The 27,957-nt window shown below is 44.1% G+C and overlaps 1 protein-coding gene across 1 annotated transcript; it reads right to left on the bottom strand.

Annotated features, from left to right (window-relative positions):
- Positions 1-1,303: 1,303 nt before the first annotated feature.
- Positions 1,304-27,957, bottom strand: LOC146806310 (uncharacterized). The gene is made up of 5 exons (XM_085623943.1): positions 27,860-27,957; positions 26,590-26,700; positions 3,606-3,700; positions 2,965-3,066; positions 1,304-1,419 (listed from the first exon to the last, which is right to left on the bottom strand). Exons 1-5 carry the CDS (start codon positions 27,955-27,957, stop codon positions 1,304-1,306), a joined length of 522 nt encoding a protein of 173 aa, XP_085480069.1.

The raw sequence follows: 27,957 nt of genomic DNA, 5'->3' as shown, positions 1-27,957 counted from the left end.
CGATCCATTGCATTTTTGAATATGGAATCTGGACTCACTCGGTACACTACACCTTTATGATGATAACCAGTACTATTCGCAGTCAGTCAGTAGGATCAGAGATGATTGATGGAATAACTTGGATTGTTTCATGAAGTGGCATAATAAAACAAAGGTAAACAAGTAAACAACAACTACAGCAGACCTACATTTCGGTGTAGTGGTGAAGTCGAGTGTAGTGGTTAACATGACTGACAGCGGTGCATTGATTTAGTGAGTTACTTAATTTGGAAAATGCTTTGTTGCTGTATATGTGTGTTCTGTCTTCAAAATCTAAGCTAAGTGGAGGTTGGGTGGGCGCCGTGGGCCTACTCTGTCCTGTTGCTGTTTTAGGTTCATGCTGAAAACAGAGTAGAAATGATTTAGCCATGCCGCCTCTGAAAGAGCTTTCACTCCTCCGTAATGTATGCATTATTTTTCTCTTGTTTTTTCAATATCCCTTTTGTTATTCCATCTACACTTACAAGTCGGCCTTTACCCTGAGCTAAACAGAGAAAAACCTCTCAGACTCACCTACCAATTTGCATCCACCAGGCATTCAGTGGCACCCAAGATTGACGGACACAGCGTCCATGGAAGGGAGGACCCAAGAAGAATGCTGTGATGCAACTCGCCAATTTAACAAGGTTAATATAGTAACTTTAGTATCATTCATCATCTTTTAATTAATTTGATTCATTTTTTCTATTCAATCATTATGACTGTGTGTTGTTGTTATTATGTTTGCTCTTTGCTCATAATTGATCCCTACAGCTATTTTTTAATTTTCTTTGCTAGCTTTAAAAGGAAGTCTGGTACAACAGAACATAACATGTATGTAGTTTGGGTCTCTCTGAGGGCAGACAGGCAAGGCAAATTGCATAATAATAATTAATAATATACTGCTGCCCTGTACTGTCTAATAGTTTAGTTAGTAAGTACTACTTATCATTATTCATTAACCATCAAGTCATCATCATGCATGCATTTCCCTTTTCTCCCTTAACAGATTTATGTATATGATGATCGTCTGCCAAGAATATTGTGTGTGTTGTCCATGTGTAGTGTTTGTCTTTGTCAAACCTTTCCTTCAAATACCCTTCCCAACCATTCATCAAACCCTAACCCTCTTCTCCCAGGCTGTGTGATTTATATTGAGGTGTGACTAAATTAAATGTACACCAATAATTGATCACACACTTGCTGGGGCGGATGTGGTGAAAGCAACACTAATTCAATTTCAACAAGGCAGGGCGAGAATCTTCTTCTGCTTGCCCACCCATGCTCAGTATGTGCAAGTCATTTTTGTTTCCAAAGAAACAATATAATCCTTCAGCTTCAGGTGCCAGGCCATGGCTGCCAACTCCTTCCGGTTTGTATCTTTTGGTTGGGGAGGAGTAGCTATATCAAGAAAGAAAAAAGACTATTGTAACCAATATACTCTTAGCAAAGCAATAAGACATATTAATTCTACACATAGTGGCACAGTAGCACTAGCAAGCACAGTACATAACATTTGTGGTATCCTCCCACTTCCTCGGCCTATAACATTTGTGGGAGTTTCAGGCATTATACTAACACTATGAACTTGAGTACACCAGTCTTTTTCTTCTCTCTTGTTTAGTTAAATTAAGCAACCTTGTTATAGCCGGCATGCCAGCTCAGTCAGCTTGCGCCCAAGACAAACATACTCATGAAGCAGACTCATATCACGTTTTTTTTATTTACTACTGTCTGCAGGTGGAAAGCTGACTACACAATCATCTTATTTTTTTTATTATGGGTGGCCATACTCTCTGTTACATCAAGGGTAATGGCTCAATTTCACTTTCACCCTTCCCTGAGTACTACAACAAGGCAGATGATATCTGATCCAAATGATCATTGATTATATAAGGGGACGATGAGGTACTGTGATTTGATTGATTGTGTAACCATGCAGCCGATAGGCCACCTATGGCAGGCTGACACAGTCGAAAATAAATTAACATAGGTAGGGAGTGGGCCTCGGAGTCGGAGGGAGGCGCTTGATAACAACATACATACACAATATATATGCTGTGCTTGTAAACTACTGTGAGTCAAGGAAGTATTCTGAAAATATAACTTTGAATCAAACCCTTGCAAAATAACAGACTTGTGTTTCTCTTCTCCAGCGATTTTTCCATTTATTAATCATTGCATGGCTCTTCTAGCCTTAATTTTTTTTTATTCTAATCTTCTATTCTCCTTGGCTTTGCTACTCTGGCATGGTTTATTTTTCTTTTACATTCTCTTCAAAGACTCTTCATTCAGTGACAATCAGTCTCCACCTATGCTATGATGATTGAATACCATCCAGGAATCCATCCATTCAAAGAAAACATGTCTATCATTCATCTTAATCTCTCAACAAACCTTAGTTTGTTTCACCAACAACAAACATTTATTATTTTTTTAAACCACCACCCATGCGTCCTTCCTTCCTTGCTTGCCTTTGAGTTTGACCCATGAAACACCCCGGAGGATTCCTGCTATCACCCATACAGTTTCACCCACCCAGGCAGGCATCTTTTCTTTCACCTTCCACCCATCCTGGCTTCAACCACCCATGCATATGATTCCTATCAGCCACCTACACATCCCACGTATCCTCCTCTGCCAGTCATATATATTACATCTCACCCGTCCTTCCTCCTTCCATCCTTCTTTCGCTTTTCGTTCAACCCATCCATCAAGGTCATCTGACTCTTAGTCTTCTCCATAAAACTTTCCCAGCTGAGTTCAAGTAAGATAGAAGAGGCCATTAGTTACTAAACTACTCCCACCGCTAATGCTACTGCTCTAAAGCTCAGTAAAGGGTGTCTTCTTCTTCAACCGTTGTTCACAACAACTTAGTCTCTCTCATCAGTATAGTGTACACCCTTGAAGCAATTGTAATGTCAATAAGTAAGGAATATAACTTACCACCACCCGCCACTGCTGCTAGCTCACCCCCTGCAGCTGCCGCATCATCTGCTCTCTCCTTACTGGCATCGCCGCTGGCCCCAGCACTGATGGGCAGTCCACCTAGAAAAACACATTACACATTTTTAGATGCCATATATACCTCCCCCTATTTATTCGTTTTCACTAGCAAGATTGAAAAAAAAGTTACAATACATACATATCATATACCACATACATCACTAGTACAAATTGGGTACTAGAGATTAGTAGAATAGACACTAGTAGTAGTATGTCCTATCCTATCAAAGATAATAAAGTATCTGGTTGAGCATTTTGTTGGTGGGAATTGTCGAAAAGCTTCTCAAGATTAGGAAGACTAGAAGAGGACAACACAAAGGACTGGACTCAGTGGTTAGAGCTATCGGTCAATCTGAGTTTTAAAACCTTTTAAATAAAGAGTGGCCATCTGGGCAAGCTTAGCTACAGACAGACTAATAGTAGTAGAACTAGTACAGAGATTCAGAGCAGAGGCAGTTAGAGGCAGGGATAACAAGAATTTAGAAATAGAATTGGGAAACGGAAATAATAGTTCGGAAAAAATAAGGTGCTGTAAAAGTTAGGGAAATATAATTATTAATATTAACAACAGGAGGACTTACTGGGGCCAGCAGCAGAGCCCTCAGTAGAGGAGCGGTCCTGGCCCTGGGAGGCATCTTGTCCTGCTCCGCCGACTCCAACCTCTTGACCCTGGGTGCTGCTCATGTAAGATATAATAAAGAAAGAGACAAATATTGATGATTGGTGTGAAAAACAAATAATTTCTTTTTTAAACGCTCAAAAAAGTATTTTTGGAAACAACAATTGCAATAAAATTAACCTATCTAATCTGATTGACTAGTAGTATGGCGAGATTTGCGACTGTCTAATTATTATTTATGAATACTAATCCAGTGTTCCATTCTCATTCCAGAATCCTAAGCCTAAGTACAACCTGACCTAGCCCACCTATTCCAGATGGGCCAATTGTTCACTAAGTCTGCATTTCCATTTATGTGAGTCCTCGAGTTAAATGGATAAATGGATGACGCATACATACATTTTTGCATACACAAAATTGTTGGTTGGTTGCTGCTGATGTGCTCTAAGCCTATTACTCACTAACTAACAAACTACAAAAGGTTCTACTTAGGACTAGAGTAAGCAGCACTGAGCAGCACATGACGTGACAGAGGATGCGTCATGCGGACTGCAAAAAAATTAGCAACTAAATAATACTAAGTAACTAAACTACCTCTCAATCCACCACTACCTTAGTGACAGAAGGACAAAGGAAGGACTAGAGTCTCTCTAGTATTACCTCACTTAAGTTCTCAAAAGTAAAAACTCTCTTACATAATCAGCCCAAGTAAGCGCAAAGTTGCAAACAAGTAAGATTAGTAGCGCCGCATACCTGTGTCTAGAAGGATAGCAATCACCGAAGAATTTTAAACGTAATTATTTAACTGCAATGTAAGCAACAACATTCTGGCTGTTCAGAAAAAAAACATATTAGCAATAACACTAACACACAGTCTACAGAACACACAATACTACTAGTATTAGCTACGCACCAAGCCCCATGACCTAAACATCTAGCAGGTCCTGCTCCCGGTCCAGGGGTGGGTCAGCTGGTTATGGGTGCGCCGGACCCCAGAGCAAAGAAACAATGCCTGGCGCAACCTCGCCCACCGGCGGTGATGTTCTTGGGTAGCGTACCCAGAGCCAGGCCTGCCGCCTGCTGCCAAGGTCAAAGGGAGGTGGCCCTGAACAAAAAATAAAGGGTGGCCACCTCCGCCTCAGTAATAAGGGCCCGGGGCTGCACCCCTTCCGGGCGCCGTCTGCCACAAGGAAGGTGGCTCTTCTTCGCGGCAGGCACCTTCCCCTTGCTAGTGGAGGAGGTAGTGGTACCCTAAGTCATGGTTCTGGGTGGGCGGGGGACAGAAAAGAAAATGGAGGAGTAAAAAATAAAGTCAGGAGAAGAAGTAGGAAAGTAAAAAAGCAAGTAATATAAAACAGGAGAAAAAAGTAAAAAGAACGCAGTAAAAGTAGAAATAAAACGCAAAATATACACTTAAGGACAGAGAGGGATAGCTAATAAATAAAAAAGATCAGAAAAACAGTGTATAAAACAAAGGATTGAAAAGATTAGAGAGGGATGAAAAACAGGCCCCAGAACCATGCAAAGAGTGGGAAAACAAGATGGGTGCGCCCATTGGCGACTGCGTGGTGAAGTTTGCACAATATTTCCCCCTGAACATGCATTCCGTGTTGCCGAATGTCAACAACATCTCCCGAAGAAATACATGAGCACATGCGAGCATGTGGAAACAAGCAACTCCGCATGCTCGCGTAACTTTGCATAGGGTTGCGGAGTTTTTGTGCTGCTTCGCATAGCGCGGCTCCGCAAACTCCACCCAGGGTTACTGTTACTTACCTCTGGGAGCAACTATGCCTAGTTAAAAAAGTGAGAGGGCCCCTGCCTTCTTTCCAGAGGAGCTGGACTTGCTGGCACAGGAGGTCCTCTCCCTGTATTGGTAGATATGTGGCTCACCAGATGAACAGGTACATGCCTGAAATATATATGGGAATATGCCTAACTGGTATTTGTCCATTAACACAGGCTACAGTGTCCCTTTGAGTTTGTGAGTGAAGGTAGTTAGTGATGTAAAGTGTCACAGAGGACCATGATATTGGAGATTTCCCTGCTCAGTGATGAACTAATGATTAATCAACCAAAAAACAAAACACATTTCTTTTTCATGCGGACAGTTTTCTCGCAACCATAAAATGGGAGTACATGGTGCAATCTTTTCTTCAAAAAAGCATATATTCATCCTATGGGGTCTTCGCTTCTGACCATGAAACGTTTTCATGCGAATTGTAGAGTCACTCCACACCGAGAGCTAATGCTAATGTAAAACTAAAGTTTGAGAGACTTGAAACAGGTGAAATCTGAAAGCCTGGGAACTGTCTTGGGATCAAAGTTCATGATCAGTTCTGTTCACACAGACTCAATAACACTATCGAAAATGTCATTTCAGCATCATCCAGGGAAGGCAAAGGAGAAGTTGCCAATATAGGAGGGGAAGCAGCTGGCCACTGCATTTTGGGTGCTGACACTACAAGCACTGAGGGACCAGGTGGCACAGATGGTGAGGGGAGTGCAACAATGTGGTCAGCCTCTCAACATCTTCTTCAGAGGCCACCTCCAGTGAGTACTCCCTAGTAGTGGCAGACCCTCCTGCTCCTAATACACCTGCATCCTTGTCCGCCACCCTGTGAACCAACTCCATCCTCCCTCTTGCCAGTTGGCTAAACCTGCCACCCAAAAAGGGGTGGTATCTCCTTTGCTCCAGACAGCTCACCACCTGCCTCTGTCCCCCACCAGCGCTGACTAAGGAGGCTATTGACCTCCTCCAGAACATCTCTGTAGGCCAGACTGCACTATGTAATGCCATCCTGGTACTTGGCTACCAACTGCACCACATGGTAGCCTGCCTGCAAGGCATTCAGAGAGCTATGTCTGGCCTACAGAAAGATTTTCATGGGTTAGCCTCCTCACATCCAAGCTTATAGATACCACACCCACATCTACAACCCCCACCACAGGTACATCCACAGATACCACAGCCACCACCACACCCATATGCACCCCCTCACCACCTACAAAAGCACAGATACCACATCCACCACCACAGCCACATGCACCACCCCTACCATCAGCACAACCACAGACACTGTATCTACTAGCACATCCACATGCACCACTCCCACAACCAGCACAGCCACTGCAGCCACCACCACACACACATGTACTACCCCACCACTAGCACAGCCACAGACACTGTAGCTACCACCATACCCACATGTACCACAATCACACCCAGCACCTCCACAGCACAGCACATCCATCCACAGCCACACACATTTCACAACCACAGACCTCAAACACCCACACACGTCCACTCAACAGACAACTATGACACAAGAAAGACCTAAATGTGCATGATATTCACCTGACTCACAGGCACCTGCACCCTCAACAGACACCTGCACTGCCATTCCTTCTAACTCCCAAACCCAACTCCCTCCTAACCACTCTACCCATATTGCCATTACCCTTGCCACAACCCCTTCCAAACCCAAACCCACCCCTTCCATATCCAAAATTACCACTACCAAATACAAGATCACCCCTGCCATAACCACCCCCACCGAAACCCAACAACACCTCTCCCAAACCCAAGGGCACCCCTCCCAAACCCAAACACCAAACTCCCATGTAAGATCTGTGAGGTGCCTACTCTGCCCACTAGATGCCTCTTTCTGAGGAGGTTGGCCTTGGGAGTACATTAGGAGGCAGTCTATGTGCCACTGCACAATAATTAACCATTATGGACATTCTGGGCTGCCATTTGGCTTGAATATTACTTTAGGAGCCTTATCTCATTTTGTTGAATAAATACATACTTGGCCCTGGCATTAATTTTCATTAGCAATTGTTTAATTCCTAGCAATGTTTCAGAGTAAAATGTGAAATATTTAATTTTTCTTTACTGTGATGGCAGGTAATACAACAGATTTTTTGATGTTGCAAATTTTATTTGGATGTGGATGTGTTTTTTACACCTCGATTACTGATCAGTATGAATAAAATTGTGACTATTGAAATTGGATACAATACAGAGGGGAAATGTTACATAGATAAATATGTTGAATACTTCTAATTTGTGACTGACATAGATTTTAGCATTAGTTTCTAAAGTAAATTGTCTAGTGCAATTTCTACATCATGTTTCATTGCACTTTTCCCTATCATGTGTGTTGCATATGTTTTTCATGAGTGAAATATGGAAATTTCTTTAAGCACACTTGTATGATGACTTTGTGTTATTTTTTTGTGGTGACTTTTTGATTTTGATTTGGATATTCTTTTTCATGCAATTGTCTGTTTTATTGAAGGCAGCATGCACCAAATGTCTACATACAATGTGATCATACAGTTACATTTCTTTAATGTCAACATTATAGACATTTGCATTTCACATTTATATGCTATTGCTTGTAAAAGAGATTTATAAATGCATGAGTCCTGTGCATTTGTTAACAGACAAGTCAATCAGTAAAAGTGGAGGTTACAGTTGATTGCGTCAAGAATGGTGTTGTCTTCAAGCAGCAGCAGCAGCAGCAACTTGGAAGATAGGGTCCATGGTGGATCAGAAAGTATCTAAATGAGAAAAGCAGAGTTTCTACATATATCCCTTCCACTCTGCCAACTCAAGTGTGGAGGTTTTACCACCACAGTCACATCGGAGGGGACGCACATTGTTATTGGGTAGGCAGGGAAACTGGTCTCCCTCCGACAGCTGCTTTTACTCATTCAGCTATGTACATGGTCCAGATTTCCTGGAGGTGACGGTGGGACCATGGCAGTCTTTAGTCTATACGGCCGCTAACATCTAAAAGGGTGGGCAGACTGCCCAGCTGGCTGTCAGGAAGACCACAGAAAAAACCACGGTGGGACTGGATCCGCCAACAACTAAGGTGCTGATTCCGATCCGTTAAAAATATTCCTCGTACGAATTGTATCCAGATTTTTTTACGTACGAATCGTACAAGTCCCGTACAAACTGGCAAGTACGATTTGTATGTTAAAAAATCCATACGAATCGCATTGGGAAAATTCCCCGACACGTCCTCGTGTCGGAAAAAGTGTCCGACATGTCCCCGGACAGTTTTACGTGCGAATCGGGAAACTGAAGTCCGAGCGCGCAAGTAAGATCCGTCCCGTCCGTCCGAATGCACAACCGTATGGAAAAAACACCGTACGGAGCGAACTCCCATAGCAACCATGGAGACGTCCAAACATGTGCCCGCATACGCACCGAACACCCCCCCAGCCCACCCCCCAGGTACGCGCCGTACACCCAGCCCCCCCAGGTATGCGCCGTACCCCCAGCCCCCCCCAGGTACGCGCCGTACCCCCACCCCACCCCCGTATGTACGGAGCATACCCCCACCCCCGTATGTACGGAGCATACCCCCACCCCACCACGTGGTGGGGGTTTGCACCGTACATACGGGGGTGGGGGTATGCACCGTACATACGGGGGTAGGGGTACGCTCCCTACATACGGGGGTGGGGGTACCCACTGTACATACGGGGGTGGGGGTATGCACCGTACATACGGGTGGGGTGGGTGTACGCACCATACATACGGGGGTGGGGGTACGGCGCGGACATGGGGGGGTGCTAGGGTACAGCGCGGACATGGGGGGGCTGGGGGTACGGTGCGGACGTGTAGGGATGGGGGTACGGTACGTACCGGGCCCCCTTTTCGCCGTGCATTGTGGCGTACTTAGCTTTTCCGGCACTTTTTGGGTCCCGTAAAAATATTGCCGTGCGAAGTGCTGTGGGTACGAATCGTACTTGCAGGTCTGTAAAACGTGCGAATGTCGCGTATCGGAATTGTGGGTATATTTTAGCCGGTCGGTGTTTTTTACGATTCGTACGGAAATGGTGTTTCCGTACGAATCGTACTTGCATGTTTGTAAGGTATTTTTTCCGGGTACGAGTCGGACGGAGAAAACTCTCCGTCCGACGATTCGTACCCGGGATTTACCGGATCGGAATCGGCACCTAAATGTCTTTAGTCCGAAGGTAAGCTATGTCCAGGTCCCATCCACTTCTTGTAGCCGAACCACCCTCCATCATGCTTGGCCATATTTTTCAACTTTGATCTGGTTTTGTGCGACTAGATATCCGTGGTTGGCGCTTTGATCTTTTAATTGCTATTATTTTACAACATATTTTAAAAATTCATAGCTATGGTACTACCAATTGGATTTTTGTCATTCTGGAGTACAAAAAGTTAATACAATTCACTCTATTTCTCTAAATTGGTGTGAGAATTTTTGTTGTGTTTTTACTTTGTAACTGTATGTGTGCTTCATAAATACTTTACACATTGCCTCTTGCTATGTGCCCAGGTTAGGCCCATGTTGCGTATTATCACAATTCCTTGCACATCATGTACAAGGCCCTTCTGCGTACTATGTACAAATGCCATTCTATCTTCATCCAAGGGACGAAAGGGCTATCTGCATATCAATAACATCACTAATCTATACTCACAGTGTTGAAATGTGGGCTACTTTTAATTTTAATTTTAGCACAACAACTGAGGATCAGACTGACAACATTTGTGTCATGCTCACATGTTATTTTTCTCACATACCAACATAAATCCCTTGTTGGGATTTTAGAAAGCGATGCAAATGGCTATTTGTGTTGCTTTGTAAAAAATACAATTAAGCGTATTGTGGTGGCTTGTGTTACTTTGCTGCAAGGAGGCATCCCAAGGGAAGTGCTTATGCAGTAAGAGGCCATTTCCTGCAAAAATCTATCTTAACCATAACTACTGTGGCTATTGCAGATACACGCTTGCACTATGGTGCAAGAGTCCCTGCCTTGACACAAGACAGCGCACAGCGCACCAGTTCATTGAGAGTGCACAACTGTGTCATTTCATGTTGAAAGGGTTTAGGCCTGCTCTTCCATGGTGACATAGTGCAGCGATTTTTGCTCACTGCGTCACTCCTCTTGTCCCATGAAGTATTTTGTGGTATTGCATATGTGCACGTTGAAGCAATACTTTTTTAGTGCCTTTTGAGAAGCAGCAGAAGCATTGTGAAGCTTGTGGATCTCACTAGATTCCTTAACTTTCTCACCCAGGAATGTAAGGAAAAGGTTTGAGCTTTGCACGGAACTATGGGTAAGAATACATTCTGAAATCCATGCAAGACACACTAGCCTAGACTACCCTAGTTTTCTAGTTTCCAGAAATGTGCAGGTGTGGTAGGTTTCTATAGCTAACAGGTGTGCGAAGTCCCAAATCTACATCTAACCAAATTGCACAAAAGGGATGATTTTCAGTGGAAAATGTTATTGTGTCCGTGTTGCATTTTGGATCCTTTCCTGTCACAGAGGCTTGACCCACCCACACAAGTGAGGTACCATTTGTATTGGGAGACTTGTGTGAATTCTGGCAGGTAGGAAATGTGTGCCCCCCCCCCCTCAGATTTCAGTAATTTCCAACACAATAACGGTAGGTAAATGTGTGTTTTAGCTAAAGTTTGATGTTTGTGAGGGCTTCCGGGTAAAAACACCTCATTACAACTACAGAGGTCACACCACCCTAGATATCACGGCATGTCTAGTTTTCAGAAATGTATGGGCATTGCAGGTGTTCCTGGACTGCGCTGATCTAGGGCCCAACATCTGCACCCTACCTCAATTGTAAAATTCATGATTTCTGCTGGGTAAAGTATTATGCATCTAGGTCGCATTATGGGATATATTGTGTCACAATTGCTAGGCCCAGCCATGCAAGTGGGGTACAAGTTTTATCGGGACACGTGTGGAACACAGAATAGTAGAACATTTGTTATTATCAACTGGATTGCTTCACATTTGTGCCTTCCAAATGTAAGCCAGTGTGTAAGAAAGAAGGACTTTTGCAAAATTCACACTGAATCACATGCTTGTATGGGTACCCACAAATTCAGAGATGCACAAATACCCATGGTTGAACTCAGTATTGTATGAACATTTCAGAAATACATAGGTTTTCTTCATACACATTTTTCACTTTTTAGATTTTACCTTTTGAATTGCTCTATAGTCTGAGCACAATGAAAAACCATTGCAAGGTACCTTAGTTGTTAGCTATGGGTACTTCAGATTCCTTTAGAACCTACTAATCCTATATTTCCTCAGAAAAGTAAAGCAGACATACCTGGGTATTGCTTTTGTAATTTGGACATCATGACAAGAAGTTACAGATAAAAACATTGTCACAAAGGTTTGCTTTTTTCTTCCCCATTTTTCATATTTTTTATTTCAAGAGTTACATTCTTTTGAAAAACCTTGAGGGGTCTACGTTAATAAACCCTTTCTGAATTCAGGATTATGTCTAGTTTTCAGAAATGTGTAGCTGTTTAGCATCATCCATGGGTTCACACCTGTTTCCACGACAAACTGGAAGTTGGTTGAAAGTACAAAAATACAGAAAAGTTAGTTATCTCATAGAAAAATGGCAAAACTGTAGTAAACTTGTTTTTCCATACAGGTCTCCAAAGCAGGGAAGATGGGAATTTTAGCACAGCAACCCTTTCGTTGATGCCATTTTCAGGGGGGAAAAGATACTTTTTTGCAGAGCACTTTTTTCCCATTTTCCCCCCAAAAAACAAGATTTAACTATAAATGTAATACTTTCTCTGTCCCCTCCAGGTAAATGAATAAATACTGGGGAGTATTATAATCCCTATGATGCTGGGAAAAAAGCACGCAAGGGTGGCATGGATAGCTTTATTGGAAAAAATGTTATGGAGGCCTAAGTGCGAATTACCCTAAATAGCCAAAAAAGGGCTCAGCATTGGGGAGAAAAAGCATAATCATTTAAGGGGGTAATGGACAAGGGCTGTGTAAACAGAAATGTTTCCTGTATGTGAAAACAGATCCATGGACAAAGGTCTCCTACCCCTTGCAGGCCTCACTCCTGCATTTGTAGCATTTACAGGGGTTAACAAATTGAGACCTACAAGTATTCATGAGGCAAGGCATTGTGCAACCCCTGCAAATGTACACATTGGGATGTGACCTGTTAGTATGTAGGTTGCATAAAATAATGCAGACCCACGTGCAAATCAACCAGTGTGCAAATTGCTCATTCCTGATTTGCGAATGTGAATAGTACATCCGTAGTTCTAGAAATATTTGAATGCACAAGTATTGGGCATGTGTGAGAATGAAGGGGAATGCTTGTCTGCAGCTTGCATACTGTGGCATCGGGAAACTTGGTCTGCAATCCCACATTTTCACACTTGAGTACACTTTGTAGTCCTGGGAAGATAACTTTGCTTCTTTGTGGCTCATTTTTCCCTAAATACATAAATAGAGTGATATTTCTTAACTATCATAATGTGCCCTGAAAGTTTGAAAACCTTTTCTAGTGCACCCCAAAACTGAACTGCCTTTGGGCATCTTTCCTGGAGAGATGATTAGTCTCCTCCCTCTCAGGCTTCTCACACTTTCCAGTAGAAACACTGTAGGGAGCTGATCTGATCTGCACAAACCACCCAGTACAAAGCCCAGATAATGTCACCAAGGAATGACTTTGCACAGAGCATTAAGGGGTCTGCTGCAGCTCCAGCCTCTGAAAAATGGAAAGGCTTATAAAAGTAAGTTGTGGATTATATTTCTTCTTTACACATTAATGTATGTTTAAAGAAAACCTTAGAAAGTCCAAAAAACACAAGTAAAACTACTTATAGTCACAAAACAACATTAAGCAAACACTTGAATGATTCTATTTTAGTTAGTGCCTAGGGTCATACACATTTGATCACAAAAATAGATTGGGGCCGATGTCACGTGGGGAGAGGCTAGGCCTAGTACTAACACATCAACACATGGCCTCACCTGCTCACAGAGGGGGAGGCCCTATGTTTAGATATGCTGGGATCAGGGCTCACAGTGCAGTTGTGTCCCAGCTACTCAGGGCCAGGCCGAAGGACTCCACTGTGGGATTTAGTTGCGTGGGAGGTTGACCAAAGCCCGTGTGGTTGACCACATGGTAGACTGGCCACAGAGTAGGTTGGTCCAAGGGCCAGATTTAGTACATCAGCAAAAATACCCTATAATTCTCTGCAAATATATTACGTGGTTTGAACTTATAAAATATTAGAAAGTCCTTGAAAGAATGCAATCAAACTAATATTATGGTTAAAAAGCAAAAACGAAAAGAACATTGAAATTAGACAGCGATGCATTGCTGAGCAAACCATAGGATGAACCACTTAAGGGCTTACACATGATGTCACAGATGACACCACAAATGACATCACATATAACCTTATTACGGGCCTTAATACGATGGTAGTCAGATGAGTGTCTGACCACTATCATTGCAGGATGGATACTGACAGACATGAAGTCAGCAGTTCCAACTGCCAAATTATCCTCCCACCGCCATGGAAGTGGTCGTTAACATGCCGTTTTCTATTGTGACTTGTGCAGTGGTCCCGAAAAGGGCCGCGGCACAAGTCACAATAGAAATAGGCATATTTAAAACATCCATGCACCATGTGACAGGTACCATGAGGTGTCTGGCACAGGGCCCATGGATGTTTGGGAGGGCACACCTTGTACCCCCCAAGACCCATAGCAGAGGCCAATGGGGGATGGGGGCCCAAAGCCCCTTTCCCTCTCCCTGTACATGGTGGTCAGACTCCCATGTGCAGGTCGAGGTAAACAGACATTGTAATCCCTATGGTGGTGCCTGAGCAGACACTGCCACTATTGTAGGGATTACGGTTCCAACGCTGCCCCGAAGAGCTCTATGAGCCCATCAGAAAAACAGCGGTTGGTCCCTATGACTGATCCCTTGGACCACCAAATCATTATCCGGTGGTCGTACGGCTTTCATGGATGTAGGTGGGTCCGTCACCCATGGCCTGTTGGTAACAGGCCCACCGACTTCGGAATGAGCCCCTAAGTTATTTTGCTCTGATAATCAATTGTGGGACAATCAATCAATCAATCAATCAATCAATCAATCAATCAATCAATCAATCAATCATGGCATTTGTAAAGTGCACTACATACCCGTGAGGGTCTCAAGGCGCTTGGGGGGGGAAGCTGCTGCTGTTCGAAGATCAGAAGGTCAGAAGGTCTTCGGTCTGCCGTAGGCAGATGGGGAGGGTGTTCCATATCTTGGCGGCGAGGTGGGCGAATGATCTGCTGCCGGCTGTCACTCTTCGGATGCGGGGGACGGCGGCGAGGGCGCGGTCTACAGAGCGGAGCTGGCGGGTGGGGTTGTAGAGGCTGAGTCGGCTGTTGAGGTACGATGGTCCTGTGTTGTGGAGTGCCTTGTGTGCGTGGGTGAGGAGTATGAAGGTTATCCTCTTGTTGACAGGGAGCCAGTGGAGGTCTCTCAGGTGGGGTGGGGTGTGATGTGGCTGCGGCAATGGATGACGAGGATCAGGTGTGCAGAGGCGTTCTTGATGCGTTGAAGCCGTTTCAGGAGTTTGGCCAGGGCTCCTGCGTAGAGTGCGTTTCTGTAGTCCAGTCTACTGCTGACGAGGACCTGGGTGACCGTCCTTCTTGTTTCGGTGGGGATCCACTTGAAGATCCTGCGAAGCATGCGGAGGGTGTTGAAGCAAGAGGAGGAGACGGCGTTGACCTGCTTCGTCATGGAGAGGGTAGAGTCAAGGATGACCCCTAGGTTGCATGCGTGGTCGGTGGGTGTTGGGGCTGATCCTAGTGCAGTTGGCCACCATGAGTTGTCCCAGGCCGAGGGGGTGGATCCGAGGATGAGGACCTCCGTCTTGTCCGAGTTCAGCTTCAGTCGGCTGTTCCTCATCCAGTCGGCGACGGACTTCATTCCTTCGTGGAGGTTGGTTTTGTCGGTGTGGGGGTTCTTGGTGAGGGAGAGGATCAGCTGGGTGGGACAAAGCAGACAATATTTGTTTATGCCAAAATGTTTGCATGGGCATGGGTCACACCACCACATTTATGACAGAACTTGCAAATGCCAGAATGACATATAACCAGCCATCATGGAATGCTATGGAATGTTGAAGCAATAGCAAAGTAAGGAGTGATTGAGGTTGCAGTATATTAATAACAAAAGAAGGACCATCCAATATTACCACTTATCTACTTTCTTCTTAAGATCAACAAGGATAGCGCTAGATCACATGGAAGAGCAGTCGCTTCCTCGAAGGATGCCTCAGTGAATCAATATCTGAAGACGTGTGCTATTTTTAGCTGCGCATCTAATTTTACTATTATCAGATGTCATAAAATCAAAGAATAGTAAAAACTTTGTTTCTAAAATTCAGGACATAACATTTCTGAAAGTATTCATGATTGTATTCCATGTGTCCTCCCTTTATGCAACAGTGGGACATGATGATGTCCTGAAAGTCTGTGCATAATACCTTTGGTCAAGATGTATAAATTATGGGGAAATTTGATTAAGGAATTCTCGGGAGAACCTACTCATAACAGCTTGCATTTCAAATTCACTTGAGGATTAGCCATGATTTGACTACTTGGGTCTCAAAAGATAGTACATCTCAGACTGCACTGTTCAGAAGGAAATTAGAATATGGAGAAAGCATATGAGAAGTAGTGAGATAAATCTTCATTGTTTCTCTGTAAAAGGATACTTAGGTGTGTAATTATGCAGAGCCTAAGAAGCACCCCCAAATAAAGTCTACATGATCTCTTGTCTTCTCATCCTTCATGCAGTGAGTCTCTGTCAGTGCTGTGGTCTGTGTGCATGTCCTCATCCTAATGTTGCACTGCCTTTCAAAGGGAGTTATCAAGCCTTGTTCTCCTCAAGCTGCTAAATGTGTAAGGTGCAACTGATGAGTATCATATTGCATAGAATTTGAGGTCTGTAGTATGGTGCAACGCTAGTTAGGTCTAGGGATCTGAATCTTAATTTCAAAACTCCAGTACACTTATGATTCAGACCTTTTTTTCCATAAAAAGTGTTGAACGCTATTTTACATTCAGTCATCAGACTAAATATGATATCATTACATACCTTGCAAATCAAATGATGTAGGAAAGTAAGATCTGCTTTTGTGGTTACCCCCACTTTTTGCTGGTGTTCTACTAGGATCCTGCTAATCAGGACCCCAGTCACTATGCGTCCTCCTTAATTGCTTATGGTGGGTACCTTGGTACATTCCTATTTGGCTACTGGGACACGCTTGCAAGTCCCTAGTATATGGTACTAAGCTACCTAGGGCATGGGCACCACAGGGATCCCCTATGGGCTGCAGCATGTATTATGCCACAAACGAGGGACCCTCCAAACTTCAACTACCGGCCTGCCATTGCAGCCTGTGTGACTTGGTGTATGCACCCCTCAAGAAAGATATGTTCCCTTATATCTTACACCACTGCACTTGAAACCGATATGTCATCCCTCTAGCAGGCCTTTCAGTCCCAATGGCAGCGTGCTCGGTTCTGAGTGTGAAGGTGGCCCTCTATGAGCAGACCACCCCTACAAACCCCGGAGTCCATTCTCGAGACTTTGTAAGTGAATCAGCCATTACAATATAGAAACACCATGCATCATTATGCAATAACCATCTCTAAACTGTCTGGAACGAACCTGAGCATGTTTGGTGTCAAACATGTTGGAAGTTGGAATCTTACCCCAACACCATATCTGGTGTTGGAGATATGATTCCATACATGGTAGGGCCCCTCCGGGAAGACCTCCATGCTCCCGGGATCCATCTTACAAAGCCTGACAGCAATCTAGGGCTGCTGCTGACCACATACATGATTCAGCTCTCCTGCTGCTGGGCCGAGCCCGAGTAAGGGAAGGTAGGAAATTAGGTTTCCTGTCACAAGGAGGTGTGTCCACCTCCCAGACAGGATTTAGTGTATTAGGCCAGGGTGGGGGCACTGGCCAGCACCACATAGTCTGCTAGAAGGGCACATTTGGTGCCCTCCTTGCATACTCTAAATCAAACCAGCTCAGGGAGCAGTTGGCTTCCGTTCTGGAGCAAAACTGGACAAAGGACATGGATGTACCCTCCCCTCTGTCCAGTCGCTCCCCTGGGAGGGACCCTTGAATCATCCCAACCCTCTACTGAGGGTACTTAAGGCATTACCTATGGGTGGGACCGTAGATTCGTCGTGGGATTCGATTTAGCTCTGACTCCACTTTATCTTTGACCATCTGGACATCCTGGCTGAGTCGTGCTGACCATGCCAGACTGATCGCATCATTCTTTGTTTTGGGGCTTTTGGACCGAGACTGCAACTGAGAAGATTCTGTCTGCTCCTGACCTTGATGTCTTGCAAACCCGCTGCACCATCAGTGTCCGTGCTCCATACGGTTTCCCTCCTGGGCCTGTGGACATCTAAAGACAGCCAATGAAATCTCCCTTGGATTGAAGGAGTCACTCCCCTGCACCCACTGGCACAGCAACACAATCGACCCAGCCGCAGAACCCTGGTTTCAACTGACAAAAAAAAATCTCAGCAACACAGGTGGTGGTTCTGCATTCCCTCGAGGCCTGAGTTGTCCTCTCGTCAAGTTGAGGCCAGCATCCTTCGTAGAACCTCCTGCAACCAAACCTCTGCATACCGCGTTGTTCCATCGCTTTATCACACGGTAAGCGGATCAAGTTAGCATGACCAAATTGTATCCACGGAGTTGGACGCATCAAAAGGTTCTGTCGATGAGTCCGTTCCCGCTATAACTGACCCTTGCGGACACAGTTAGTTGGACTGATGGATTATATTGTCTTCAGCACTAGGGTGGCTTGGGCAGAGCTACCGATTCGGTGTACCCATACTTGAAGCCTCTTCATCAACTGACCTGTTTTCGTTGAACTTGAATGGCCTTAGTCTTCCAAGCCACCTGGATGCCCAAGAGTGGCATAGACCCTGTCCCCTTTCCTTTCAGCTACTTTTCGTCACAAACCTGGCCTGGGTTCCAACAGACTTTTTCCTCCTTCTGCAACAGCTGTGTTGTCCTGAAGTCTTAGATTGTGCTCAACAGTGGTTGAAGGTATCCTAATTCCGAGCATATCCGCGGGTTGGGTGGCTCCTCTACCTTCTGTCTTTCACTGGGTATCTTCAGGGTCCACTGGGAAGGGCCTGTCCTCTTCAAGACTGCAACCGCAACGTATCCTAAGTAGTATTGAGTACTCAGTTGTGTATCCTCTTAGCATACTACTACTATTGTGGGGTACCTAGACTCTCACCTTGGGTGGTATCTTGGGTCCCCGACTCTCTACACCTTCTGGGTCCAGTCTTATCTACTGTCGTGGTTCGTATTCCCCTATTTGGATATATGGTTTAGTCTCTCCTGGGGACCACTGTGTATTTGTGCTGCTTACTGTTCTATTTCGAAATATTGTGTTCATTGTCAGTATATCTCCAGGCAGGAGATATTGTATAGTGTTAGTGAGTGACTGTTATAAATATCTATTTTCATAAGTACACTGTGTGGCTCTTTTTCACGTAACCTATACTTAAGATTGGATACTGGCGAACTGAGCTGCTTTACACCGCTCCTAGACTAAGCTTAAAGGCTGCTCTCCACAGCTACCACTTAGAGAGCCTTTCTAAGGTTGTCTAAATCGCTAAAAATACAATAAGGGTCATCTGGATTAGTGCAGGATGCTGCACTTACATAAGTGAGCATCATATACTAAGCTAGCCTCTCACAAATAACATCTTCTTTTAATGATTTCATTTGTTCATGTGTGTTATATATAAGCACCGAAATGTTTTGCACATAAATATCACATTCCGACTGTAAGAAAACAGGCTTTTTGCAAGTTTACCACCTCTTTTTGCCCCCATTTTTCCCACTAATACTGGTGTAATGTCTCTGAAATGCCCCGAGCCCTGTAAAACTGGACTCAGAACATGTGCTCGGTCTTTAAAATGTTGTATGTTTTATTGGTTTTTCCCCATTGGCACAGTCTAACTTACTTGTAAGCCATTAGTAAATAGTGCCAAGGGTAACCAGAGCAAAACATCTAGAGTGTTCCCTTAGGGACTGCAGCACCTGCAGTGCCATCCGGAGGGAAACTGCCTCTGTAGACTGGAACAGCAGTTTAAAACTGCTAATACTCAACCTTCACATTTAAAGTAGTAGCAAAGTCAAAACCTTCCTTTTACTATATGAAAGTCACCCCTAAGGTAGGCCTAAGGAACACTTAGGCAGGGTTCTGTATGTTAGAAAGTGACACATATACTTGTTCACTCTGCAGCAATAAAATCCCTACATGTTAATTTTTACTGAGGAAAGGCTGGTAGCTCCAATAACAAATACAGATTTACAGGTTGACATCTCAGCCTTCTAACTTCTGATTGGGAATACTCAAGTTGGTACTGTACTGTATCAAAAGAATCAGTGCATTAAATCTGATTTAATGGGCAAAGTGCAACTTTGAAGTTGCAACTTTAGTTGCCCACGGTTTCCAGTGGAGACATTACAACAACTTCCAAGACAAAAGACAATAGGGACCTGCTTGGAAGAGAAGTGTTACCTCCCTGCCACGAGACACCACATGGGTGTTAGCCCAAAAGTTGAGCTTAAAAGAAGAACCTGCCTTTTCAGTGCAAATGGGAAATACTTGGGAAAGGGGTTGCTCTATTGTTAGGGTAGACAGGCTGGCACTAGGGACAGGAAAGGAGAAGTTGGCTGTCCAACTAGTTTTCTAGGTGGGGGTAGCTCCTTCGTAGCCACACCTCGGGGTTTGGATAGGTGTCTCTGGATGTTGAGACAGGGGTTCTGCTATGTAGGGAGTGGGCACACATGTCTCAGGAAATGGTTATCAGGAGGGAAGGAATTCGGTAGCCCATTGACTACAGACCATGTTTACCCTGAGGACATTTTCTGAGCATAAAATGGGCACCCGTGACACCCAGAACTCCGACCTCCTCTGGACTGGAAGGAGGACCAAAGAAGGGCTGACCTGCTGCACCGTGGAACCGGCAAAGAGAGACTGCACCGGCATAGACTGCACAAGCTGAATCTGGTGGCTAGCAAAAAAGAGGGACTGTGTCTGCTGTGTCCTGCTCATAAGAAGTTGTCTCTGGATCCCATCTAAAGAAAGGAGATTCCAAGGGCCATATGGCTGACCTCTTGTTCACAGCACAGTACAACAACAGCTGTTAAGCTTGCTTGGGCAAGTTGGTAGCCCAAAACTTTCAGATTGCCACCAACTGCTGTCATGCAGAACCAGAGACTAGGACGATTGCTCAAAGTTGCACTCAAGTTTGCTGAGTCCGGGTAAGTCATTGGAGTGCAGCTTGGTCACCCAGAAGCTGAGTTATCACCCAAAGAAGGTTTTGACTGTGACCGCATTACCTGGCAACTGATAGCCCAGTGGTGACTTTACTTCTACCCACACTGAAAGGATTTGGAGGGACTTCGACTCCATGACCAGGACTGATCTAACCCCTTAGTGGAGCAAGGTGTAGTCACAGGAGGACCCCCATCGACTGCATCGCATTCACATCATCCTTGAGCATCTTCAGCCTCCTTCATCCATAGCATTGGGACCACTTTCATAGGAATCCATTGGAAAGAAGAAATAGTTTCTGGAACTGCGTGGAGACTGCTTCATCTGGGAGGTAAATGATTCTGAGGACCTTGCTGGTCCACATGACTGGCTCCCTACTGGAGTTATTACAAGAAGTGTCTCTAAGTGACCGCAATACAACTAGCCCAACTTTTTGGTGAAAATGTTTTTGTGTCAAATTTGTTGAATTTTCCAATGCTTGTTCATGAATAAGTGAAATGCTTTTATTTGCAATACCTTGTAAAATCTATATCTCCAGAACCCTCTAGTGGATCTTTATCATTGTGGTGTCTAAAATACATAAAAATACAGTCTATTTTTTTACTGGTGTCATAGTTCTTGAGTGTCTCGTTGATTTATTCTTTAATTGGTTTGATGCTGTTTAACTGTTTTACACATGTTCTTTTGTGTAAGTATTGTTGTTTATAGTCACAGCTACTCAGAGTTAAGGTAAAGGTTTGCAGACGACATCGACTAGTCCTAGAGGGGTTGGTAAGTTTATTTTTTAAGTTTGAAAACTGCTTTTTTAATAAAACTATTTAAAATGATACAACTCCAATGTAATTGGGTACACACTATGTTTCAGTAATAAGATTACACAATTGACAAGAACAAAAATCAATATTAAACTAAAGTTGCTAATACAACAGGTACAAATTATTTTTAGGTAGGTTTTATGATTAAAAAAGTAAAGAGAAGTGAGAGAAGAAGAGAAGAAGAGGAGAGCGTCTTACAAAAATAACTGCTAATGGAATTTTATATAAACCATCAGTAATCTTAACTAACTTAATACAAAACTAACAATAAGTTATTGGACCCTAAGGGAGATCAAGTGTTCTGCTTTCAGGAGATGATCCTCGAGTGTGTGTAACCAAAAAGGAGGTTAGAGGCCTCCACAATAAGTCTCTCCTAATCATTATTTGCATTGAAGATGAATATGCTCTGTCAAGTCTGTGATCATGACAGTAAGTTCAACCATCTTATGAAGTGAACTCCATAGTGTCTTCCCAATTCAAGGTTATTATCTGCAAAGCAATTGCAATAAAAAGGTCTGCAAACTCAACATTCATGGTAGTGGTCAGTATTACACGGTGAGATTGCACAACCACACAATATAATACACCCAGTTTCCTCACACAAACCATTGATTGTGCTGTGTCAGAACATGTAAGAATTCTGGATACTCTTTGTGGCCTTGGCTAGCATGTTTATGAAACAGAACTTCTCTGCATTTATTACCTTATCATTAATAATGATGTATGGCTCATGCAAAATGTTGCGCTATTTGCACATGCTGCCTGTGTGTCGAACTATATTGCATGACAATGGAAAATTCACCTTTGCCTTGGAGTTTATGTTAGTTTGCATTGCATCCACCTTGTTAGGTTCACTTGGCATGCATTAATAGAATTTTAGCATAATGCAACTCAATGACTTATCATGCCACACTAAACTGAACTTTGAGGCATATGTAGTTTTGCCTCCTGTAGTGGATGCTCAATAATGCATGCATTTTATTGTTCTATTTCTTCACCTTGTATTGAAGCAATGTGAGGCTTTTGAATTCATTGCTATGAAGTGTAGTCTACTACTGTTGTCTATTCCATAAAATATTAAACACGTAGAATAAAGGTCCGATATCTATCAAGTTAGACTATCCTCTAACTGCAGTTATTGAACATGTGTATTAACATGTAGCTGGAGATTGCAGAGAACACCTCCACAATATTCAGATGCTCCAGTACAGCCTTGTAATCTTTATGAGGCATGTAGAATACCAATGTATCCACTTGTGATGGTGAGGCTTTCATGCATTGGTTCTGTGTGAAGATGGTTAGAAACGGATAGGGCACCGTGCGTGCATTTGTTCGCACTTTTGTGGTGGAGACATCCACATATTGCATGAATCTTTATCACAAAATGGGAAAATGCTATATACATCAACTTCATTTTAATGTTTCTGCAGAAACACATCTTCACAATAACCCCAGTAGTCATGGATGATAAATTGGTGTTCCTATACAATATGTTTATGCACTCCATAAGCATGTAACAAAAATGAATTCAATTCAATTAAATATTTTATTTTGGTTCAATGACCCCAAGTAAGCAGTGGCGTCACTAGGGGGGTGCAGTGGCGTCACTAGGGTTGGTGTCACCCGGTGCGGGTAACTCATGGTGTCACCCCCTCACGACTTACTGTATGGACCTCCTCCTCTCCGAGTCCAGTGGCCAGTGGACACAGTTGGCAAATAACGGGACCATACAGAATCCTTAGTAACGTTTCTAAATGTAGGTCCTATATTTACAAAATGTGCCTGTTAACAACACTGTGATAATGAGGTTGTACAGTGGGCTATCTGCTAGTCAACAGTTTATTGGAATTTATAATATCATAGGTATGGTACTTTGCATTGGTGTGGTGTTCCCACTATCCAGCAACACGATATAACAGTGGTCGAAGTGGGGGGGAAAAAGTAGGGGAACTGTGGGCGGAGAATCAGAGGGCGTGAATAACCCAAGTATTGGATCAGTGGGCGGAGCCAGAGGCGTGGCCAGAATGCTTAAACATCCCAATTTTTTCTATTTGTTTGGTTTCACTGCCCAGTTTTATCAAACAATGGATACACATGATTATTTAACCCCTTGAGTGCCCCGCCCTTTCCCCGCCCTGTGCCGGGTGTTTCAATAGCGGGCGGGGCTCATGACGAGATAGTCTCGTCATGGGCACAGCGCAACCGCGGCCCATGACGAGACCATCTCGTCATGGGCACTCAAGGGGTTAAGGTTATAATGAGTTATTGACAGTAAAATGTATTCACAAAGTGAGATATACTTCTAATCACAGAATGTCCCCAAATACGATAAAAAGCACAAGCCATTTGTCTCCGAGCCATGGAGTTTATGTCATCAGCACTTCTCCCTTTTCCACAACAGCAGTTCAAACATGAATGGCTAAAAATCCTAGTTTGCAAGTGGGAACGGCAATGCTTTCAATCCCTGCAAACCCGAGCTGTAATCCCACAGTATGGTTCTAATTACCCAGGTATGCTGCTGAGGTGGGTGGCACACGGAGGCAGGATTGTCATGACCTCGACAGCTCAGCTTACCTTTCACAACCGACGTCAGCATCAGCTCAGTACGAAACACCTGCACTGCACTTTCTAAAATAGTACCGCTGCACTTTACATGAAACTATTTCAAAGTGTCTTGGTGTCTCTGTGTGTTGGGTTGTATGTATGGGATCAAAACAACACAATCATAGTTACAAAGCAGCAGAACATCCTACGAGCGGAAAAGCTGACAGTAATGGACAGGAGCACGTGGAAAAGAAAAAAGACTTAGATACTGTCCATCCAAAACAATTTCTCAAAAATATCTTTAATCGATTAACAACCCCTTCAATAAAATATAATTTATCTCATTTTTTAGGGTGGGGTAAACATTTTTGGTTATGTATCACCATATTTACCACACACCACCAAGCACCTTAAGGGGGTCCACTCTGTTCAGCAGATATCTAGAATGTAGTTATTGCACCCCGTATGTATCTGCTTCATTGCTTTTCTCATAGAACATAATAATGTCAAATTTCTATATAAGGCCCTACTACCTTTGCATCACACGACCATATCGGTAGTCAAGCAACTTACTCTTCCCACAACCCATTACAGCCACACCACCCTGTACATCCACGCTCCTAGAAGACTGGTCATATACAATGGTACGCTTAAATGAATTATTGCACATATGTGAATCCTCCAGTCTGGAGCTGGAAGCGTGTCACGAGCTTGCATTTGATAAGTTATCGCGTTAATGCCGCTGTTATGGGACAACTTCACGAGGCTCAGTGTGAAATTAGCACATAATGTGGTCTCGGGGAGAAAGACAACTTATATACATTGATTTTTTTGTTGATTATAGTTGGCTGAATAGGGATGGCCATGGAAAGCTTCAGTCAATAAGCAAAATGGCTCAGTGCAGCATCTGTAAGGCGGTGTGGGGGCGACGATTACTCTCGCATGGAAGTTTGCTTGTCTAGGCACGCTCCTAAAATCACATTTGTCTGGTGTGTTTACAATTCAGAAAAACCCACAAGGTAACACGCTGAGCATGGCAAGTCATTAATCAGGGGCACATCAATCGGTAGTGTAGCTGGTGCAGTGGCACCCGGGCCCAGTGTATGATAAGCATCGCACCATAGTTATGGCTTTTTTTTAAATTACCAAACACGGACCGGTGGCATCTCCTTGCTTGCCCTGGGGCCCATTAAATACTCACTAGGCCATGATAACAATACTTTCTCCTCACAACTAGTCTCACAGATGTAAACATATTTGTTCTTGATGTATGATATTCAATTTGGAATTTGTGAGTAGCTTGCATGCAACTTCTCAAATTAGGCCTTCTGCACTGAAATATGCTTACCTTAATAAAGCATAACACCACTTAAAAAATTAAAACACAGGACTAATAAAATATATCACTCCTGGGAATCTTAAGTAACATCTCCGTCTGCTGCAATATCATTTTACCAAGACATCAATTGTAGAACTAGGCACACAAAAACGTGCGTATTTGAGGCTGTAATTAGGATGTTGTGTCTTCACCACCAGGGAGAAAATCGTGAATAGGAAACTTGTGAACCAGTACCCCGGGGTCACCAATGATCAAATCAGGGCTTCCAAAAATGCTTTGGCGCGCGCCTCCTTCATCAAGGCACGCGGCTCAGTTCATTATGACAAATCAGTCTCAGAATAAATGCTAACGGGGGAAAAAAGGAGGCGGGGGTGAAATGAGCTGACTGTATCTTAGCAATGAAGTAACCCTTGCGTTACGAGAGTGAAAGACACACAACGTGATACCTAGTGAATCAATGTACTCGAAGGGGAGCACTACACTCGCTTAGGCGCGGGAAAGAAGCGGTCACAACATATTCAATTAACGCATAGATGCCAGAGACGAGTACGTTCTTGCGAAACAAAAATTACGGAGGGGCTTATTTACAAGCCCCGTGCGCCACCGGTACGTCACTTTTCCCTTGTTAAAAATGACACAAAAGTGGCGTAAGAGACTTGTAAATAAGCCCCTAAGGATGCAAATAGCCACTGATTTTAAAACCTGGGGGCGCAATGATTTAAAATGCTAAACATTTCAGGCCAGTAATAATTAAATTATTACCCTGAAAAGTCTAGCATTTAACTTGCGTTGCAAGCATTCTCTCTGCACGGGCTCGTGACGCATCTCAAACAATAACTTTTCCCTCTGCTCCGGATCCAGTGAGGCTGAGTGCAGGGTGCTGGTGAATGGCGGCCACTGTACCCTGCTGCTCGCCAGAGGCACCTGCTTTCAGTTTCACCCTTGTCCTCAGTTTACTGTTGTCAGCTGAAACCCAAACCTTACCGATGATAATGGAATCGCCCACCGCCCTGCACTGAATAGGCAATAGTAGGCCCGGCCACTCACCTGCTGAGTTGCAAACAGGGAGGGTGGGGGGGGACTACCTCGGTCGGCCAGCCTTGCTTGAAAATTAAATTATAGTGGCGCTGTGGCAGTGTGGCGACGGCGACCTGAGACCTCCTCAGTCCTCACCTCCTCGTGTCGTGATGCCAAGTCACGCGCACTTGCCCCTCTAGTGACGACGTGACATCACTGCTGAGGCGCGCAGACGCGGCAGAGGAGGAGACAGTGCGCGCTGCGAGGTGCCTGTACGCACTGCGCACAGGCACCTCCCTGTGAATAGAACAAAGTTAGGGTGCGCGCGTCGTTTCGGTTTCTAATCTGGACTGCTTGCTGGTTTCAATAACATTGTGCGCGGACGGTTGCAGTGCACCACAGACAGTGACACACCGACCGGACCGGCCCTTTGGTGTCACCCCCCGTGAGGGTGTCTCCCGGTGCGGTCCGCTAGACCTGCTAGACTTTTCAGGGTAATAATTTAATTATTACTGGCCTGAAAAGTCTAGCATTTAACTTGCGTTGCAAGCATTCTCTCTGCACGGGCTCGTGACGCATCTCAAACAGTAACTTTTCCCCTCTGCTCCGGATCCAGTGAGGCTGAGTGCAGGGTGCTGGTGAATGGCGGGCCCCCGCACCCCCTTAGTGACGCCACTGCGCGAGTGTGTCTGTCAGAGAGACACTCGCGCTTACATTGACTGACACACTCGCGCTTACACTGCCAGGAAGGCTCTGTTTGAAGATGAAGCTTAAGGCATCTCCCGGTGCTAACGTGGCTGACGTAAGGCTGTTGTGTCACACACATGTAGGAAGTGTGAAGTGCACCCAAGTTTATAACTTCACATGTAATTACGCCGTCCCAAGGGCTGCAAGTGCACTGTTTAATTTAGGTTTGACATATACCTCTGTGACAGTGGTACAAGGTATATCAAGCTGTGGAAGTAAACATATACTACAAGTCCCAGTATGCACCATATCATAAAGGGGGAATTCGGCACTTAGTACGTCGTGCCCTCCTGGCACAAATGGATATGGGAAGGAATCCCGAGTTTTATTTATTATTGTTGTATTTCATTTGCCACCGACCGAGATCCCGGGCACGGCAGAATTCTTTGCAGCATGGGCGAACATTTTTATTGTAGCAGGAGCGCCTTCATTAGAACACTATGTAAAGGATGGGTTTCAGATAACATTGTAGAAACTGATATTAAATGGGAACAGGGGGCTTGTAATTAGAAGACGATACGAATTAACTATTTATAGGTTTTTCCTTTTTTACCTTTTCGCAGGACACAGATTAACAGTCTGCGAAACTGAAAGATGAAGTGATTTGATAACAATCCAACTATTGTTTTGGATAAGTTTAGAAGCCGACAT

This window comes from Triturus cristatus, chromosome 8, assembly GCF_964204655.1.
Source record: "Triturus cristatus chromosome 8, aTriCri1.1, whole genome shotgun sequence".
In the NCBI taxonomy this organism is placed as follows: Eukaryota; Metazoa; Chordata; class Amphibia; order Caudata; family Salamandridae; genus Triturus; species Triturus cristatus.
This window is presented reverse-complemented; position numbering and strand designations above follow the sequence as displayed.